Source organism: Gobius niger (genome assembly GCF_951799975.1).
Source record: "Gobius niger genome assembly, chromosome: 2".
Lineage (NCBI taxonomy): Eukaryota > Metazoa > Chordata > Actinopteri > Gobiiformes > Gobiidae > Gobius > Gobius niger.
The window spans coordinates 20565046-20585719 of record NC_136853.1 but is presented as its reverse complement, the minus strand read 5'-3'; the positions used below and the strand labels follow the sequence as shown (position 1 = coordinate 20585719).

Below are 20674 nucleotides of genomic sequence, written 5' to 3'. Positions count from 1 at the left end.
AAAACAGGGTTTGATGCTTTTGTTTTAAAAGGTGATATGGAGTCAGGGGTTGTCACATAAATAGTGAATAAATATATAAATAGTGAAGGAATTGTATTGTTGTCTGTATATTTCATGAGTATTAATCTGAAAAGTAGCTTTTGTGGAAGTATATTATTGGGTATACATATACATGCCTTTCAGTCATGTGACTTTTGTTGTTATAGCGGCCATTTTTAATACCGAAATAGAATTATGGAGTACTACAACATGTGACAATATCTACTCTTTACTCTTACTCTTATTTTTATGCAGTCGTAATCCTTGCTCAAGCAGTACAAACGCTCAAACAGTAAAAACACGGCCCCAGAGACGCACGTTTATGTGAAGAAACCAGTGAGTCAGTGTTTAAGATGTTAGCATGCTACTGGTTAGCATTTAGCTTCAGCAGCTCTGACTACTCCAAGAGAAAACCCTGAACCACACTCAAAACTTTGGATACAACATGTGACAGAGGTCAGAGCCATTGCTGTGGTATTTCCTCAGTGTTTATAGAGGTGAGCTACACATGTGTTTATCGTGTTGAAGACATTGACAGTTGATTGATGAGAGTTGCTAACCGGTAGCACGCTAACATTAAGCACTGACTCAGACTGAGACTCTATTGACATGACAAACTGTAAAAAACACAGAGAGAGATTCCCTCTTTGATGTGTTCATTTAGTCTTCAGAGTGAAGCAGATCTTTAGTAAATCCTGCTGTAGCTCGACAGACAGAGCTGCTACGTCTGAGTCACATTTACTGATTATCACATAAACGTGTCTTTGCTGTTTTCTTCTTGAGCAATGATTACGAGAACATAAAAATGTCACTGTCAGTCAGTTGTCTTTCATTTTAATCCTGAGATGGTAGATATTGTTACATGTTGTAGTACTGCATAATGCTACTTCGGTATTCAAAATGGCCACCGGAACTATGCGTGATGTCATTGGAAATTCATAAAGTGTGACAGCCAGCCCCGGTTGTCCCATTATGAGACGGTCATAGGGCCCGGGGGCTCAGGGTGACATTAAATAAATTAAAAAAAACGTTTTCTTCTACAAATAAAATTGTGAAGTAAAAGTCATAATTTTGAGTATTCTCCTCTTGCACCAATCTCTGACGCACAGCCCTAAATCCATAACTGTTATTGAAAATTTTCCATCATTTTGTCTCGATACTGCACTGTACCATTTGAGTAATCCAGACAATTACATAAGATACTGATAATCTGCACAGAGGAATTATGTCTTGGGTGGATGTGGAAATGAAAAGTGGCAGTGTTTGGAGCGTGTTTCATAATCCGAGGCCCATCCTGTAGCGGCAGGTACAAGAATGTGATCACGGAGCGGTGGAGAGAATGCCGTCATGGGTCCATGGGGGTGATATGACTTACAAGAGGTGGGTTTGTGTGCGCGAGGTGCGGCTTGGTGTTGCGTTATCTTTGGTTTACCCACTTTAAACAGTGCCATGGCAACAACGGGAGGGAGGACTTTACCTCTGTGTACACTGGTGTATTCACTTTGCAGGAAATATTTGGTGACGGTGAGGACAACACCACTGCCAAATGTGAAGTATTTTGTTTTATTGACTTTGTCTGACACTGAAATGGGCTATACTTTACTGTACGTGTGAATGAAGTTGAGTATGAGTATAGATACAACTGTTACATTTGTGTTGCCCTGTCTGCACTCTTTGTCCTGTGTGGTCCAAACGTCCACCAATCCGAGGCGATCATTTCGAGGACTGCGTTCCAGCGTCTGAGTCATTTTCGCAGCAAAGTCACAGCACTTCTTGATAATTGTAAGGCAGATCATTCTCCCCATAGAACTGCCACGTTGCCAAAACACCGTCGTACCAGAGCACACAACATCATTAATTCCAGGTGGCTGGCTCTCAACGGCACACAGTTACACCGCAAGGTCACGTTTGAGCTTTAAGAGGGATGACCCGCGTAAGAAAGGAAGTCCTGAGGGGGGGCAGGTGTACGGTTTGCCCCTCTTTTGTAGTGTAGCCAAACAGTAGTAAACACAGACAGACTACACACAGCTAACATAGTTCAGATTACATTAAACTCAAGCCCTTTTGCTGTAGATTTCCAGCGGAGGTGAATGGTTTCAGATGGGAAGCGGTGAGTATCCGGTTACAAACTTAAAGAGTGTTTCTGATGTGTGGGCCAAAAGCAAACAAGTGCCTTTTGGTGTTGTGACAGGATATCTATTATGGGCCTCCCTACAGAAGAGGGAAGTGACACAGAAACAGAAAGCTGAACCAAAACCTGGCTTGTCAATTAGGGCAAATAACACAGCATGAGGCAAAAGGGAACTTCTCCCTCGGAACAATAATGTCTCAATAATCTTGCCCGTAAGAAACATTCTATACATTGTAATAAAGCAGGGGTTGGCGACGTCAGGCCTGGGGGTCAAATCCGGCCCGCCAGCATAAAACCTTTGGCCACAAGAGGATTTTGAAGAAATATAATTTCATTAATCAGCAGTGTTGGGCAAGTTACCTTAAAATGGTATTATATTCTATATTCGTAGTTACAGTTTTAAAAATGTAATATGTTGGTATTACCTGTTTCAAAAATGTAGCTGAGTTACACTACTTTGAGTTACTTTTGAGCTACTTTTGGCAAAATATAAACAGAAAATAGCAATGAAGCCACGGAGCAAAAGAGCAAAGGTTTCTTTTCCTTTGTTTTTCTCTCATTCTCTGTTTTTTTTTCTTTTTCTACGACATTAACGACACAAAACTGCAGATCTTATTCGCCAATTTCCAACTTGGTTTGGTGCTGCGTTTTATTTGGGGGGAGTTCAGCATTTTTTCATTCATATATTTAAATGCACTTGTAACTCGAGTTACTTGAATTGTAGTGACTAATATATTACCATGTTTTGTGTAAGTAATATGTTATATTCCCAGTTACTGAAAAGAGTAATACATAATTGTAACTCGTAACTTTTGTACTACGTTTCCCCCAACACTGTTAATCAGAGCTCAAATACGTGATAAAGTACTCTAAAATATGGGAAATACAGTGAGTATTTTCACATTTTCAGCAATACATCCCATTAGATCATATATATGATGTACAAAACTAATATTTGTAGAAAAAAATATGCTTTACTTTGGGCTACAATTGTGAGTTTCAGCCCTTGGCGTTTTGGCAATAAAGAAAAGCAGCCTCCACGACACAAACTTACGACCTCGGTAATAACGTGTGTGAAATGAAAACAACATATGGCTTTTGGTGTTCGCACGGTTTGCCATATCCAAAAGACTGGATGGATCTGTCACAAATCGGAAGTTCACTTTCTTTAAGGAGAGGTGTTTCTACACACGATGCCCATCAGGACACAACCATCTCCTGTTTATTCTGCTGGCTGGGCAGAAAAAAACCTTTTGATCTTTTGACTAATGCTAGCTCCTACCAAATGGCATGACATGAGGACGGACTAACCACATCACCAAAACACATGTCTTCCCTTAAATTAGTAGCCAGAAATGTCCTTATTTTATTATATTAATATAGATCTGATGCCAGGTTACAACATTTGTTATCATCCCTAAAACTGAAAGTGTGTGCAGAAGTGTATTGTGATCATTATTCGACAATATTGGCGACAAAGCAGCAACTTTCTGTGACTTTGACAGATTGTATTTTTTTTTACAGTGTCAGAGACTGCAGTGAGTATATTACAAAGTGTGATGTCATCTAGGCATGAAATACAGCTGTTTTGTGTGCCGAGACGTGTATGAGCAGGAGAGAGATACTGGCATCGTACATCACTGCATTGCTCATATTCCTGTCTCCTGATGCTGTGGTTGTTGTAGCAGAGCTGGCTCTTTTCCAGAATGATTCCATATTGCAGTACACGAGTTCTGGACTCTGTTGGATTATCTTATACGTGGATTGAACCAGGAGAAGCAAAGTGAATTTGTTTTAAGGAATTCTTGATCCAGTAATTATGTTAATCATTATTGAATGCTCACAATCTCAATCCCTACATTTTTTATAGTCATCCTCATCATTGGGACTTTTTTTTTGGTCAACTGACTTTTGTGGTGTGAGATGTATGTGAGATGGCAATGAAATATTCTGTGTGATTTAGAAACAAACAGTCCCCGCGTGTAATTTATGGAGAGGACCCCCACTGCTGGTCTTTAATTAAAATGCTCACAGCATCAGCAATTATTTGGAGATTGCTATTTGCACTGATGTGTTTATGAAGGCAGATATTTAACCACAGTGATTTTGATAGCATGCAATTTAAAAAAAAAGGATTATGTTTTCTTGAGTCTTGTAAATAAACGTTACTGTTTGTAGGGTGAAGCACTGTGACACACATGGTGATTGTTTCAGGTCTGTTGTAAATCCTCTGGTGTTCAGAAACTGGTGGCCTGTATCCAATCGATCCACAGCCACTTCCTCCAGTAAAAGCGGTCCCATCTCTGTCCTTGTTAGCCTCCTGAACATGTGCAGCAGTTTAATCCGGTCCTGCAAAACATTTCTCACATTATGCCGTCACAGGCCCGAAGAATTTGCATGTCTGGGCAGAAGAGTCCCAAGAGCAATGCTTCTCATGAAAGAGGTTTAGTCTGATCTGAGTCTGGAAATGTGTGGAATCTCGATGTACCATCTGGTTCTGTGGACAACATTACTTTGGTGGTTAAACAGGCCTAAATATATTGGCCGTTGTGGGATTAATAAGTTAAGTATTAAAACAAAGTTAGAGCTTTGGCTGCATGATGTTAGTCAAATGATGGTGCAATAGTAGACTGTGTAGAGGTTGTATACAGCTGTAAAACGAAGGCCTTCTCCTGCCTCCTGTAAGTGTGTAGCATGCTGCTTTTTTAAAGAACCACAGTCATATTGTAATCTGGGTCACATTACGATCTTATTCTCAGAACATCATTTGAGGTTTGGGGCTCTTTCCACATTCTTTTTGGATTATCCTCATCAATACAAAAACACATGGATGAACAACTTTTGAATAACATTTACAATTCCTTTGTAATTGTAGTAAAAAAGAGAGAGAGAGAACATTTTATCTTACACATAATATTCTATTTAAACATGTTTGGTGTGATAAACAGGGGTGTATTCTACATACAGTACTAGAAGGCTGTGTATAACCCAATGGTTTAACCACTGGGCAGACTGCATGGCTGTCAGGGCTCCTCCCATCTCCTCGTGCGGCTCCACCACGCTGTCCGCTGCTGCAGAGGAGTCTCTGCTGCTGCTCCGCCTGTTTCACTCAATCCAGTCCAGCTCTGCACCTCGCAGCCGTAGCAGCAGCAGCGGCAGCAGCAGCAGCAGCAGCAGCAGCAGCAGCAGCATGCCCTGCTGAGCCACGACCAGCCTCCTGCCTGTCCACAGACAACCGCTGCAGCATATTTTTGCCTCATTGACCTTGTGCCAGGCGTGAACTCCCGCTGGCGGCTACATTTGGAATTAGGATACGAGTTTTTGCCCTTGTCATTCACGCGTATTGGGGACGTTTTGTGTTGCCAGGGAAGAAAGTCTGAGCAGGTAAGCGGCCAGTCAGCACCACGACATCGGCTTCTACATTAAAACAAATGCACGCCCCTAGAGGCTATGTTGTTATTACTATATTACACGTGCGCACTCATGAATAGGCCGAGGACAATGGCATTTCATTAGACCTCTATCATTATACTCCTTTACCGGCTGGGCCAGATGTTTGGACATTTTTTTGCAAGATCCCTTACTGATGAAATAGAAACCAACCAGGCCAATTATTTACCAACCCGTTTCAAAGATATCTGGAGCTGGGGACTCGTCTGAAGCACTGGAGTCTGGGCAGGATAATGTTAGGCTTAGCCACAGGTGGAAGCCAGCCAGGCACTACAGCCCCAGTCTGGCCGGATACTTTGTCCACCGTCCCCACTTTAATGACTTCGGGGTGCCGTTTTTGTCTGTGAACTTTTGGCGGAAATCCTCTGAGACGTTTTTTTTTTTTTTTTTTTTTTGGGGGGGGGGGGGGGTTAAGCTGCTGCGCTTTGACTTGAATGGACCGTGTGAGCCGAGTGGACAGGCGTGACAGATTTTGCTCGTAAAATAATTTGTATTCAGTGTGCGTGGCTTGTGGTTACTGCGCGCTGGTGGGACAAGGCAAACAGACCACAACACGGTGTCCAGTAGCCTGCGACGCCTCGTAGTGAGCCAGTCCCTAACTTAATTTGCATGGCCTGTATAGTCATGATTTTACCCTAAGAAGCTTACGAAGACCAACTGTTGGGAATCTGTGGCGCAACACTAACCTTTGAAACCACCACATGGCATCTTGCTCCTGTCTTGCTTATTGCTTATGTTGCACGCCCCCTGTAGAAAAGATTTGGGCTGCAGTTTTAACAGCTGTTGGATGTAGATAAGACCTTAAAGGAACAGGCTTTCCCATACTGAGATATGTTCTTACCTGAGACAAGTTGATGCACACCTGTCTGGTCTTTGTGCCCGTGGATGAGCGTGGTCGCTTCGAAACATGACCCCCTTTTGGAGCAATTGGAATATACTCGGAGAGGCCAAATGCTAACAACATCTTTGGTCTTTTTGCTTGACTGAGGGCACACAGTTTTTACATACTGAGATATGTTCTTGCCTGAGCTTAGACGAGTTGATGCATACCTGTCTGGTCTTCGTGCCCGTGGAAGAGCGTGGTCGCTTCTAACTTCACCCCTGTTTGGAGCTATAGGAATACATTGGGAGAGGCCAAATGCTGACGACATCTTTGGCCTTTTTGCATGACTGAGCGCACGCACAAAGACCAGGTACACAGGTACACATCAACTCGTCTAAGCTCAGTATGTAAAAACGGTGGCCTGTTCCTTTGACCCTAGCTCATTCATTCTTCCTCACCAGCCAGGGGTACCATGATAGAACCTCTGGCCATCGAGAGGATTTTGAGGAATACTATTACACAAATCAGAGATCAAATGCCTGTCGAAGTACAAATGTGGAAAAATACTGCCAATTCCTTTCAAACTTCTTCACATTCAAGTCATATATGATGTACACTACAGCACAGGCATAGACAGTGATGCTTTGGCCTTAAATTGGAGGGTCTTTTGACGATGAAGAAAATCAGCCTTCTACCAAGCAAACTTGCCTACCCCTGCTATTTTGTTGGTAGATTTTAGTCCACTGATGAAATAATGATGGATGCCACTCACAGCAGAATTCTTAATCAAGGTTGAAGTAGCCAGCTGACAAATGAAAGGAAAAGAACGGCAACCACAGCCTAAGCAACGGAACATACAAAGATTTTAATAAATAACTTTTTAGCTGAATCAAATAATCTGTAGGTTCAGAATAGGCAAAAAAACAAAAGGCAATTTCCGCAGTGCTCGCACTCCTATACAAGAACTCCATACCGGTGATTGTGGTTTAATTATTGAGCGCTTGATAGTATTGCAGCGTAGCTCGGAGATGTGATGTTTTTACAAAAGGAAGTGAGATATGGACCTTGAGCCGGAGAAGGAGTGGGGAATGTAGACAGTGAGGTCTGTATTAGTTCAAACAAGCACAGTTGAATATGTCAATGGGGCTGGAGTGACTGCTTATTAACAGCTTAAGCCTGTCCTGTATGGATACGATTAATGTTTGAAACCAACCTATCATCTGTTGTTGTTGATGTTGTTGATGAAAGTGGAGGAACTGGAAGTCTAATTTTCTGAACAGGCGATTAGTCAGGATCCAACTTTTTATGACAAAACTGTCTCAGAAAACCCGTGTCTTTTTCTGAAGACTGCTGTAACTGAATATTCTGTATGTCTCTGATCAGTCTCACTGAGGATGACTCATTATGCAATGGTATAATATGGGGTTGGGCAAGTTCCCCTTGAAAGCAAGCTAAACAAACATTGGGTCACTCTGCTTTTCCCCGTTATTTCCCCGTCAGAAAAAATATGACACTTTTATCAGTAAGAATACTCAGCAGTTTTATTGTGGTTTTGGTAGATTGATCAATAGATACCAGAGCTGTGAATCACTGCCAACTGACAACTTACATTGCAGTGTAGTTTAGTTTAGTTTTAGTTCATATGAGCAATTTACATTCACTTTTCTTTCAACATTCACAACTATACAGTTATGGATGCTCAAAATGGAGTAGCCTGAAGCAATTTGTGCCACTGACTACACCATTCAATTCATTATACATATTATACGGTCTACATTGACTTTGGATGTAAACAATTGCTTCCTAAGCTTAAACATGTACAGATTAGAAACCGTACACTCGTCAGTTTTAAACTTAGACGACAGCTTGTTACATTTATCATAACAGCCTGTTACATCAAGGAACCACTCACCCATCCACACTCTCATTCACACACCAGTGTACGCAGACACTGGAGGCAAGGCGGGTGAAGTGTCTTGCTCAAGGACACAACACCAGTGTGTGCACCTGCAGGACCCGGGATTCGAACCCCCGACCTTCCAATCATGAGACGACCCGCTCTACTGTCTGTGCCACTGTCGGCCCTTTTTATTTAACATTTAAATAAAACCTGTTCATATGAAGTTCCATATTCCTAATTTTGGCAGCGGAATATATATGTTGTAAAATTGTGGAACATTGGTAGAAAAAAAAAACCTTTGTGTGCACTGCATCTAATTATTAAGTATCTTTATTGATCAGTTTTGTGAAAGCTCTCATTTGTTTTTCATTGATCATGATCTTAAGGTTAAGGGATACTTTATTGTCGCCGTAGGGAAATTTGTCCTCTGCATTTGCTGCTGGGGCAACCTGTAAGGAGCAGGGGGCAACGGCAGCACCTAATGCACAGTATTGATCTCTGAAGGTTTTCAACCCTGTGAAGAAGAATTGAATTGTTGAAATTTAGGAAAAACTTTGGACGACAAATTACACGCTCCCTCTTTATTTATTTTTTCTAAACAAAAATAAATAGTTAAGCAGGGCCTTCTGATTCTTTTTTGTTCCATGTCAAGTTTGTTCTTCTCCTTCTGTAGAATAATGAGTTTTAAGAGGTGAGCTAATGTCCCCTGGATGTCATTGTAGCACCTTGTTGAAAGGCAATTAAAGCAATGCAAAGAACATGAGGTGGGACACCCAGTCACAGGAAAACAGGAGAACACAAATGGTGTTGATCTTTCCCCTGTCAGCCTGGTTAAACAGGACACAGAGGCAGAGGGAGGAGGTGTGTTGTGAGTGCAAAAGGACACACAAGCAGAACGGGTTTTTTGGGTGAGTGTTTGTAGATTGAAGGGGGGGCGGGGGATTCACCCTGGTGAGACCTGCGCCTTTAGACATTCCTGACATTCCGACCTCTAGGATGCCTGAACCTTCTTCATCAGTTCAGAGCACGGTGGGGGCAGTGGAGTACTCCAGAGCTTTTATGTCTGCACTCACGGCAGGTCCTTTTGGCTGAACAGAAACCACATACCCCTCTAATTTGGGAGACTCTGGGAACAAGCAGCAGCACCTCTTAGGTTTCTACTGTAGATAGCAGCTTATGCCTGAACTTTCACACTTGTCCGGTTTCACTCCTACTCAGTTTCTTTACATTTTTATTGGACATCCTGTCACTAAAGGTCTCTTAAAAACATTAATGTCATCAAAATTAATAGTGAATTAATATTTTTCATTATTATGCAAACATGTCTAATTATGAGGTAAAAATGATCAAATTATAACTTTACTGCAGTATCGTATTGTTGATTTATTCACATGAAAAAATTCACATGTGGGCAATTGTCCAATCAGAAAGGTCACAGTCTTTCCACGCTCTGTGTTGCCAGATTCAATGGCTAAAACCAATAGGATATAAATGTTGCTATATTTTGTGCCATTTTAAAACAACATCGCGTCCATACTCCACACCGTACCTTTACTTTTTTCTCTCTGTCTTTTTCAGTGATGAGAGGCCATCACCTCATTGCACCATTACTCCAAAGCCTCTTCTAACCAAATGCAACCAAGTGCAACAAAGATGTCTGCCTGCAGCGAATTTGCAGAACACGTGTGGAAACCCGGCTCTTGTAAGAACTGCTTCCATCCGCTCAGTGCACACAAGGGGACTAGTGCGCCTTCCTTCAGAAGAAACAGCCAGAGAGGTGATGAAGAGGGGGCCTTAACAGCTCTCTCACCTTATAGTAAGCCTACTATTGCTGTCAAACCCACCATGATGAGTCTTGAGTCCAGTGATGCAGTGACGGATATAAACATGAACATTGAGCAGGTGAGGTCTTTTTATTTATTCTTTATTCCTTGCTTTTATGTCTGTGAAATGTATCTTTACCTTGGTGTACCGTTTATGTTATAGGAAAGCCCCAGGAGTCCAGTTGATCGTTTTGGACTGAAAAAGCTCCTTGGTTTGTCCTCTCTGCACATTGATAAAAATGGATGTAACAAAGCCCACAAAGAAACTGGTCTGCGCAGTCCTGAGAACAAGGTGGACCTCAATAAATGCTTGTCTTTGAGTGCTTTGTCTCCAAGCAAGCTATCTAAAGATACTGTGCTCATCAGCAACATTTTTGTTACACAGGAAGAAGGCAAAAGTTGCCAAAGCTTTAAAAAGAATGACACTTGCAAACAGATTAACTACATAGAAACTAGCCCAACCAGCAAGAGCACTTACATTGGCAATGTTGTCCATTCCCATAATCAAGAGCACGATCAAGCTTCACTGGGAAGCCATTTCCCTGTTTCTACCAAAGTCCACAATGGTAATGAATCTAAAGCTAATATTACTGCGACCTCAAGCACTTCCAGCATAGTCCTAAATGTGGACACAAATGGCTGCACTTCACTGTCTTCCCCCCGCTCCCCTCCCAGTCCAACAGGTTCATCTAGCTCCTACCAGAGCAGCAATGGATCACTTTCAGAAGGTTTTGGGAGTAAACCTGTGTTCAGTAGCCCCCAAACCCCAACAGGAAACAGGAGCTCACAATCAGAATCTAACTCTCCCACTGGGCCGCTGGCAAAAGAACCTATATATGCAGAAAGTACCAAGAAAAAGCAGAGAACACCTGACATTTTGAAATCACCTACAAAAGTGAATAATTCTCTGTGTTCTGTAGCACCTGAGTGCCCAGGAGAGTGTCCACGGGCTACCATCACTGTCATGGCCGCCCACACAGAGGAAAACAACAGAACATTTTTTCTGAGCAGCCCGGATTCAGCTGTGAGCACCCAATGTCACTTTAGTCCATCTGCCCACAAAGACACAAGCAACCCGGCTTTCCTGTGGCCCAGTCCCAGCCGCAGTGCTCCCTCACTGACGTCAGAGACCTTGATCTGTCCACCTGTTCTCCCTAAACCTCAGACCAGCCCGCCCATTCCCCCGAAGAGAACGAACCGGACCCCCAAGCTGGGCACCTCTAGTCTCACATCTTCCTTTTCCTCTCCTGTCCCGCTGCCTGAACTCCCCAAACTGGGTGCCTCCAGTCTTTCCCCATCCGCCTCCTCCCCTATCCCCCTTCCAGAGCTGCCTATGCTGTTCCTGGTCACATCCAAAGACTGTCACTTTAAGGTTCATACAAACCACCAGAGCACGGCTGCGGATCGGCTCAAGTCCCAGCACCACATTCCAGGATGGAGCTGTCGCATCGAAGAGGAGGAGGAGGACGAGGGGAAAACGGCAAAGGGGACCACTATTCAGGCGGAGCGACTGGTCAATGGTGTTGCAAACCAGAGAGAGGCCAGGAGCTGCAAGTCCCAAATCAGCCCGCCTCCAATCGCAGAGCCAGGCACTGCCCCCGCCTCTACCAGCAACAATGGTCCCTGTCAGGACGAGCTGGATGGTACCGGGGCAGAGGAAGAGGGCAAGCAGAACGGAAACATGCCAGCCAAGCAACCGTTGCATGTGGGCTCAACAGAGCTGTTGGCAGAAGGGAAGGACGCTGTCGGCCATGAGACCAACCCCCCACCTCCCCCACCCAAGAAGTTACACAGGTAAGAGTGCACCAGTAATTATTCCAAAACTCACTGACCTCTGCCCGATATTATTACTATAACAATGTAGGTATTTTGTGCAATATTATCTTAAGCCATTTGTTTTCCTACAAGTTGCAAACATCAGATTTGTATCTCTTAAATTGGCTATAATTCTAATATCGCATACATTGCTTTAGATTATTACATCACACGACCTTACTTTTTACATTTAGTTATTACTTTTAAAGATTTTGCACATATTGATCTCAAATTAAAGACCAGCATGTTAAATGTTACTCTCTAATGTGGCCAAATGCTATTGCTGCAGTAGTCCTATTGATGTATTCATTCTGTTTGTAAAGAAACTTTAAGGTAAAACATCAAGATTTGAGATGTACCATATTATATATATATATTTATATATATATATATATATATATATATATATAAACCTTTGGTGACCGGCGATATTTCTCTCTATATTCTGTGGCTTATTGAAAATGCTATTATTATATTAGATTCATATTAGATTACAAGAGATTTGATTTTCTAATGAGGTAGAAAATAATGTTTGGCTCTCTGACGCATAAAAACACATGACTAGGACAATGCAGAAATATATAAGGACAATAGTAGAAAATACTTTTCTGGTTCCCCCTTTCTCCAAGAACACGCTGGTCAGGTTGAGTCGCAGCAGCTCAGGACTAACCCTAACATCGGATCTGCTTCATTCGACAAATAAAGCACTTTACTCACTTTATACGTTGCTTTGATAATTCGATTCCTTTTAATACTTGGAGTAAACAAAAAAAAAGATCAGCCGCTTCCATAAGAAAAAAAAAAGCCCATTCTGGTGCTTGGCGGTGCTACTACGGCCTGTAGTGAGTCGGACTGTTCATGCAGGCCTTCTTTGTGCCATCAACTATGGTATTCATTCACAGCATCATTATTCTGTTCTCTCAGTCTTCATCCTCTCGCCTTGTGATCATTGAGCTTTGTCCAGTCTGGTTCAATGCGTGCCTTGTTCCATTTAGACTTTGACTTTCCAATTTGTTGTGTGACCAGTTCAATTAAGTGTCATTTGTAACTATATATTTAAAAATTGTTGCGTCACAAAATATATAAATAAATCTAACAAGTGACTTCAAGTTGACATTTTTTTTTAATTTATTATTACTATTATTATAATTAGTATTTTTTTTGCTTAGATATTGATAATACTGTATATATTTCTATAGAATGCCGTTTGGTGACTTAGTCTGACGGGGTCAACCTTGTGCTGTTTTAATGTGCACATGTGTTCGTGGCTAAGAATACATTGTCGTCTGAGTTGCTCAAAGGGTAACAAAATGTGAACCTGCCACACTTTAATATTCAAATACTCTGGACTTGACTCCTGGCGTTTTAGGATAGCATTGACTTTTATTACAAGTACGCTTTATATGAGTATACTCTAAGGATAAGGGGCGATGGTCACATTTCAGTTGGTCTTATGTTTGTGGTAATTCTAGAAAGCTACTAACTCTGCTGTTCCGACATTGCACATATTCTCACTGATTAAAAATATACCTTGTGGAGACACTTGTGGGAACACACCTTTTGCCAAGACTTGACTGTGTGGTTTTCTGCTGTCCCAGTGTTTATTGAAGATTTAGTATCGACACATGTCTCATGTGGCATAAAGTTCATGGCATAAACTTTAAACCTGGTCTCTGCAGATCAGTTGTGTCCGATGTAGTATAACATTGCGCTATTGCTCAGCATAGCCTACAATTTTGGATTTTATTCTTTCTTGAAAATGTATGAGTGAGCAAGTTGTTATTCTGAATAAGAATAATGGGTTTGTCATTGTAAGCATGTAGTGATGGTGGCAAATGAGGATCAGAAGTTGCCCCCGGGAGGGGCTTTAGATGGCAGATTGTTGCCCATAGCACTTCCCAAACAGTCCCCAATCAGCAATATAAGACATGAATAGACTGGGCATAGACTCAATTTCCGCAGGTCTCATTTTGGTTTGGGTCTTTAATGTTTCATGGTAGGATCATTTGCCCCTCCCTCTTCTGTGCCACTTTGGAATCTTTCTGCTACACCACAGATAGCGTCTTGTTGCCACAAGACACAGTACATGCTTCTGTAAAGTGAACTACTTGGTTGTATGGCTGAATAATGTGAGAGTATTTTCATTTTGTACATCTATGTTGCTCTGCTGTTTTTGTGGACAGTAACTTAAAAATACACCTGTGACTCGTGTGGATGCAGGGTTGTATTACCACATTCGCTGAGGCTTTAGCAAAGCACTAGTGTGATCCAGGGGGCATTCTTAGTCTGTCACCTAAACAAGGACTCTTTCTTATTCAACATGAGGTAGGCACCTTTTGTCGCTTTATTTTTAAGTCGATGTAGGTCTGTAATTGTATCATATCATATCTATCACTGAGGGAAATGGGGAAGTGTATATACCAGTCCGTATAAGTTTTATAACTCTCAGGGTTAGTTTTGTGAGGCAGTAAAGCTGCACTGGTAAAAGGACAAAGTCATCGTATATGTCAAAAAACAGGTGGTTTATATGTCATTCAGTCACAATAGGATGTTGTTATGGCAGCAATAGGTTGTGTGTGGAGCAAAGTAACAAAAGGTTAGTTGCATTAAAAAAAAAATGCCAAAAGTAAAAAAATGGTCTTTATTTTGGAACTGTATTTTCATGCACGTGTTTATTGTTTTTGCACACATGGGTAAATTATATAAATTGTACAGGGGCAACTGATATGCTGGTGCAGACATTTTCACAGACAACTCTAAATAGGGTTAAGATTGTACACAATTCAACCATCAGGCTATTGACAGGTACACCCAGACTGGCTCACGTCACCCCCATTAGATCAACTCATTAGCTTACACTGAAATATTGCATTGTTTCATTGTAGTACTTAGCTTTTGGGAATTGCCTGGTCAGAGCTCCCAGTTGTTGCTTACTTGTACTTACTTGTACTTATTTGTACTTACTGGAAGGGGGGAAGACGTCTCTGGATCAGTTTGTTGGAGTAATTATGATTAAAGTAAGTCAATGGATGTAAGACACTCAGTTTTTACAGCACGTTTTATGATGCAAAAGCAGAAGTTAGTAAGAGGGAGTTGAGAGGTGTGCCTTCTTGTTGCAAGAAGTCAAAGAACAATTATTTATCAAGACGTATGTCACCATTCACCAATTCAGAAAACTCACCAGAGTGTTTTGGTTTTTAATAGCTGCCATTTTCCTTTTACTTCCAGATTATGTGGTAGAATGAGTGGCAGCAACATGGAACTGGATCGCAGTAGCAATCAAGAAAACTGTGCATCATCTCCGCGAGGTTTAGGGCATGTGAGTCTGCCCACAGCCTCCACTGACAGTCTTGCAGAGAGTGGTAAGTACCCAAGGCTTCTCTTTGTAGCAGATTCCCAGAGTGTGTAAGCCACACACTCTGGGAATCTGTAGAGACTATAAGAGACTATAACTATATAATAGTAATTATTAGACTATAATAATTCAATGCATTCCACTGCATTATTGGTGTCAGTATGCATTGTGACTAGGGTTGCAAACTTTATTGTTTACTTTTAATTTCTCTCCCTCTTCACTTTAACACAACTGAATGCTGCTTCTTTACAGACAGATATAAACGGCAGCATGAGAACTGATGTGTTTGACCAAAAGGGCCATAAGGGGACCTACAAAAAAAAAAAAAAAAAAAATGTGGGTTCATAGTTTGGATCATAGTGACAGGAACTGGCATTTTGCATAACTTTTAACAAACAGCATTGTGTGTTTCAAAATGAAGTTTGCAGAAGCCTTGAACTAAATACACTGTATCTGTGGAATACCTTGACTGAATTCTAGCTTGTGTTTACATAGGTTCACGAGATGGCACACGGATGTCCTGCTCCTCTCCATTTCTTTGCAGTCCGTTACCATCTGCCCCTGGCTCTCCTTATCCGACCATGAGTGACCGCTCAAATAAAACACCACCTCCTCTCCCAGAGAAGAAAATGGTCAACAGAACCATGTCAGCTCCTGACAGTGGAAAGCACTTCATTAGGTCCTATCCGAATCTTCATTTGACTGGCTCAGAAAGCCTTAGATGTCAGCCTGCATCAAGCTCTCAGTCAAGTGTACCATCCAGTCCGGTTGATCCAAAATCCATGTTCTCATCTAATGAATGCTTGGAGCGATGCCATGCTCCCCTGGGGAAGCCATCAAGATCTAGAACACTAGATGAACCATTGAAGAGACGACTGGGGGTCCACTGTCGAAGTAGCATAACCTGCTCATCGTCCCCTCAGCTCAGCATCCCTCTGTCAGGGTCCGATCCAGCTTCAAATGTTGGCTCATCCCTCCAGCTGCAGACACTGCTCAGTAACATCGACAGCAGGGAGGGAGTGTACTCTAAACTTGGGGGACTATATGCGGAGTCTCTACGAAGGCTAGCTCTAAAATGTGAGGTACACTTCACTCACTCCCAGAGAAACCCCCTGAGGTTTGAAGAGAGCAACTGGTCTCTGTTTAGACTCACGTCCAACAAGCCAAGCTGCAGTTCAGGAGATGCAGTGTACTATTCAGCTGCATGTGCTTCAGACCCCAGTCACTCCTATGCTGTAAAGGTGAGCTCCATTTATGGGTGATTGTAATGAGGTGTGTGTTGAATTAGTCTCTTGAGTGTTTTCTAATAGTTCTAGATTGGCCAGTATTAAACTCAGAACTCAGAACATTTTTGATAACAGAACAAACTGACTGAGGGTTGGAGCAAAGTTTCAGAGGGGAGCAAAGAGACATGCTTATACAGTATATCGCGATGCAACAAAAAACATATTTTTACAATACAAGGATTTACAGTCAGACACTGTCTGATTGTCTAGGTTAATGCAAAGAAAACACAACATGTTTTTAGCCAGATTTGATGTAATCATCATCATCCTCATCAAACCATTATTGCATGCACAAGGTCTATAATAAACATATCTGGATTACTTGTCTATTTGTAAAATGTGTCTTTGTTTTAAAGGTTCATTATGAAACTTGTCATAAGAACCCCATGTGACTAGAGATGAGAATTGATAAGCTTTCATTGACATCAATGCCATTGATAAGTTTCCTTTTCGATACAGTACTTTATCGATCCAAAATAAATACAGGTTGGCTACATCTTTTTCTTGGGATAAACTCAAACTTATACAATTTCTTTTTTTATACAGTGGATTTGCTTTGCTTTGGGTCATTGTCTTGTTGCAGCACCATCCTCTTTTGAACTTCAGCTGTTGGACTGATGGCCTCAAGCTTCTCTGCAAAATATCTTGATAAACTTTTGAATTAATTTTTCCATTGATGATAGCGAGTTGTCCAGGCCCTGAAGCAACAAAGCCATGATGCTCTTCACATTGAGGATAGGGTTTTGATATTGACGTTGCGTGTTCCTCCCAAACTATTCAACTTTGGGTTCATCAGCCATTAGTGCAGTGGAGCATCCAAGTGCTCTTTCGCAAACTTCAAAGGTGCAGCAATGGCTTCCTCTGTGAACCCCATTCTTGTTCAATGTTTACGTATTGTAGATGTATTGTAGATGGGGTCTGTGGGCTTATGCTGAATTTACACCAGGAGCTATCACTGGAAGTGGCATACGCAGCGCGGTTTACGTGTGCATTTCCAAAAGCGTTGTGTCAGAGCTGCTAAAGATTGTGTTCAAGTGTATTGGTAAACTAACTGACCTTTCTGCTCTTGTTCTTTAGATCTGCAAGAGTCCATTCGTGGATGCCAAACAGGGTCATTTTTACGGCCTTTCTGTGCTGCAGAGTATGCCCACGCACTTCAACCTCCAGCAGGACTGTGGACACTTCATGGCCTGTGTACCCCAGAGTATGTTGCCCCCTGAGGAGGCCTCTAAGCCAACATCCTCTTTCCCTGCCCAGCCAGTGGACAGAGAGAGAGTGGTCGTCATTACACCGGACATCCCACAACAAACCGCTTCAGATTTTGTCCGTGAGTGGGCAACATTCCATAAAGAGCAGCCGGAGGTCTATGAGAGGAGAGTGTGCTTCCTCCTTTTACAGCTGTGCAATGGACTTGAGCACCTAAAGGAGTATGGCGTGACACACAGGGACCTCTGCCTGGAAAATCTTTTGCTGGTGGCACATCACCGACGACTACTCACTTGTCCTGACCATAGTTCTAATCCTCTAGACATTCAACGCCACCTCCCTCGACTCTTGATTAGCAGTTTTGCAAAAGCGAAGCGTCGCTCAGCAGAAGATGGTGCTTTGAACAGTGTGGACCCTAGAACGAAACGAGACCATGCTAGACTGGCCCCAGAAATCGTCTCTGCAGCTCAGTACCGCAAATTTGATGAGTTCCAGACAGGCATCTTAATATATGAGCTCCTCCACCAACCCAACCCATTTGAAGTTAGTCCAGCACTAAAAGAACAGGACTACCGCTGTGAGAACTTGCCTCCCATTCCATCGGTGTCTCTCTACTCAGATGGTCTACAGAAGCTGGCCCAGCTGCTCCTCCAGCCAGACCCCATTAAACGCATTCACATCCAGGAGGCTAAGCGCATTTTGCAAAGCCTGCTGTGGGGCCCAAGGAAGGACCTCATGGAGCAGCAGTGGGAAAGGAACGGACAGGGAGCCAACATCATGGAGGCCTCCAGGCACGAGGGTCTCCTTAACTGGCTGGATGTGAAGCGCGCTTTGCTTATGATGAAATTTGCTGAGCGCTCTCTGGAACCGGAAAGAAATGCTGAACTGGAGGACTGGCTTTGCTGCCAGTATTTCTCCTCAGCTCACCCTCTGTCTCTGTGTCATACTGCCGAACTTCTCTACTCACTCAAATGAATGACTTCATGCTTGGAAAGCTGTAATTGTTCATGTGTGCCCAAGTTTACAATGCAATTTGAGGCATTGTAGACGTTTAGTGTAATTCCCCAAGGTCTCCATCAATCTAATGAATAATGTGAACCAACAATGTTGACTTTACGGTAAATGAGCCAAAAATATCAATTAACAGACTCTGTTACAGATTTGAATGGATCTGTGAATATGTCATACGATGGTTTGGATATTTGACATTGTCATGGATGTCTTACTCAGTCCACTTTTTCTGGGGCATGTCTTTGTAATGTGCAGCTAACCGGCAATATATCATTGTGCTACAGTATATTTGTCAAGATAAAAATGCAACTTGGATGACTTATGTTCACATGCACATAATCCAGTATTGTTTGTTTAAACAGCCTTTGTTTTGGCTAATGAATTGAATAATGATCAAAATACAGATTTTTATTAAAATGTAAATGTCATTACATCTGTGGCAGTGCCTTTGTTTATGTTAATAGCAACTTTGACACACAGTGTAAAATATATTTGAGCTTTGTGAAACTGGCATTTCACATCACACACTGATTTAAAGTCCAAGCTGGTCTTAAAAGTTATGTCAGTATTTGTTAAATATTTATATAGTGTTTTTTTTTTGTTCTCTAAAATATTTTACAAACGTTTTGTATTTGTAGAGAGAACTCCTCTTTCGGTCCCTTTTACTACTGGGTGCTGAAGCAAAAGTGTCGTGTTACTAAATTTGTCTGTGTGGAAGATATGTTTCTTTACTGGTACTTCTAATTATGGTCTGATTTAAAATAAACAATATGATGTAAAATTGTTAATTTGCATGTTAGTGTTTTTGATGTGCTGTTATTTCTTCTGAATCAACTGTGTTGAATATTTCCATCAAGTATCATCATTGTACTCAAGAAGAAGTAAACAGTAGCGACCAAAATAAATACTCAAGTAAGAGTAAAAGGTTGCTGGGGAAAATGCTACTTGAGTATTGTGAGTAGTGAGTAACTGTTTTTACTGAACATAAAAGTCTGATTTATGATGAGACACAAAAATGAAATGTAAAAATCCTAGTATTTCCAAAGGAAATACCAGAAAAATATTCAAAACATATTTTTTCTTAATACAGTGCATGAAACACAAACCACATCACCATATCTTATGTGTCACATGAAGCTTTTGCCACTTGCTGACTCAAATAAAGTACAGATACTTCATTATAAACTTACTCAAGTAGAAGTAAAAAGTACCATACTGTAAATTACTCGGAAATATTACTTAAATGACAAACAAAACAAAAAAATTCAGTGTGAAAGGAAATGTATGCGTTTGCTCGATTTTACCTCTTTAAATTAGCAAATGCAAGCAGCTTTTGTGGGAATGATGCGTTTGAAATTGTATGTTAGGGTGAGCAGTGTTAGGGCCCAAACCTGACATGTAAAAGGGAGAATGCTGTGCTATTAAAAAAAGAAAAGAAAAAATGCCCAAATTAACCTGCTGCTGATCCACTTTAGTATTCATTAGTTGACCAAACGCCGAGTAAATCAGTACAAATTTTAAGTACAAATACCGGTGTTTCATTTTCAGAAAATGTACTTTATACAACATATAAACGGTGGCACGGTAGTACAGCGGTAAGCGCTCGTTTCACAGCTAGAAGGTCCGGGTTCAATTTCCACCAGGGACGGGGCCTTTCTGTGTGGAGTTTGCATGTTCTCCCTGTGTCTGCTTAGGTTTCCTCCGGGTACTCCGGTTTCCCCTACCACTAAAAACATGTACAATAGGTGAATCCTCCAGCCAGGTGTTTCTGACCACCAGCCTGGCTGCACATCATGGAGGTGGGTCCCTGAACGCTGGCCAGGTTGCTCCAGCGG

The 20674-nt window shown here is 41.8% G+C and overlaps 1 protein-coding gene across 1 annotated transcript; it reads left to right on the top strand.

Annotated features, from left to right (window-relative positions):
- The first annotated feature begins 5308 nt into the window (after positions 1–5308).
- On the top strand, positions 5309–19610 carry prag1 (PEAK1 related, kinase-activating pseudokinase 1). The gene is made up of 6 exons (XM_079582043.1): positions 5309–5554; positions 9922–10245; positions 10330–11960; positions 15210–15343; positions 15832–16577; positions 17700–19610. Exons 2-6 carry the CDS (start codon positions 9976–9978, stop codon positions 18801–18803), a joined length of 3885 nt encoding a protein of 1294 aa, XP_079438169.1. The 5' UTR covers positions 5309–5554; positions 9922–9975; the 3' UTR covers positions 18804–19610.
- The last annotated feature ends 1064 nt before the right edge of the window (positions 19611–20674 follow it).

What these genes read in the sequence shown, in the direction of transcription:
- prag1 (XM_079582043.1), top strand. Translation starts at nt 9,976, where the DNA reads ATGCAACCAAGTGCAACAAAGATGTCTGCCTGCAGCGAATTTGCAGAA. An exon ending in TAAACATGAACATTGAGCAG is followed by an intron (nt 10,246 to 10,329) that starts GTGAGGTCTTTT and finishes TTTATGTTATAG; the next exon opens with GAAAGCCCCAGGAGTCCAGT. An exon ending in CCACCCAAGAAGTTACACAG is followed by an intron (nt 11,961 to 15,209) that starts GTAAGAGTGCAC and finishes TTTTACTTCCAG; the next exon opens with ATTATGTGGTAGAATGAGTG.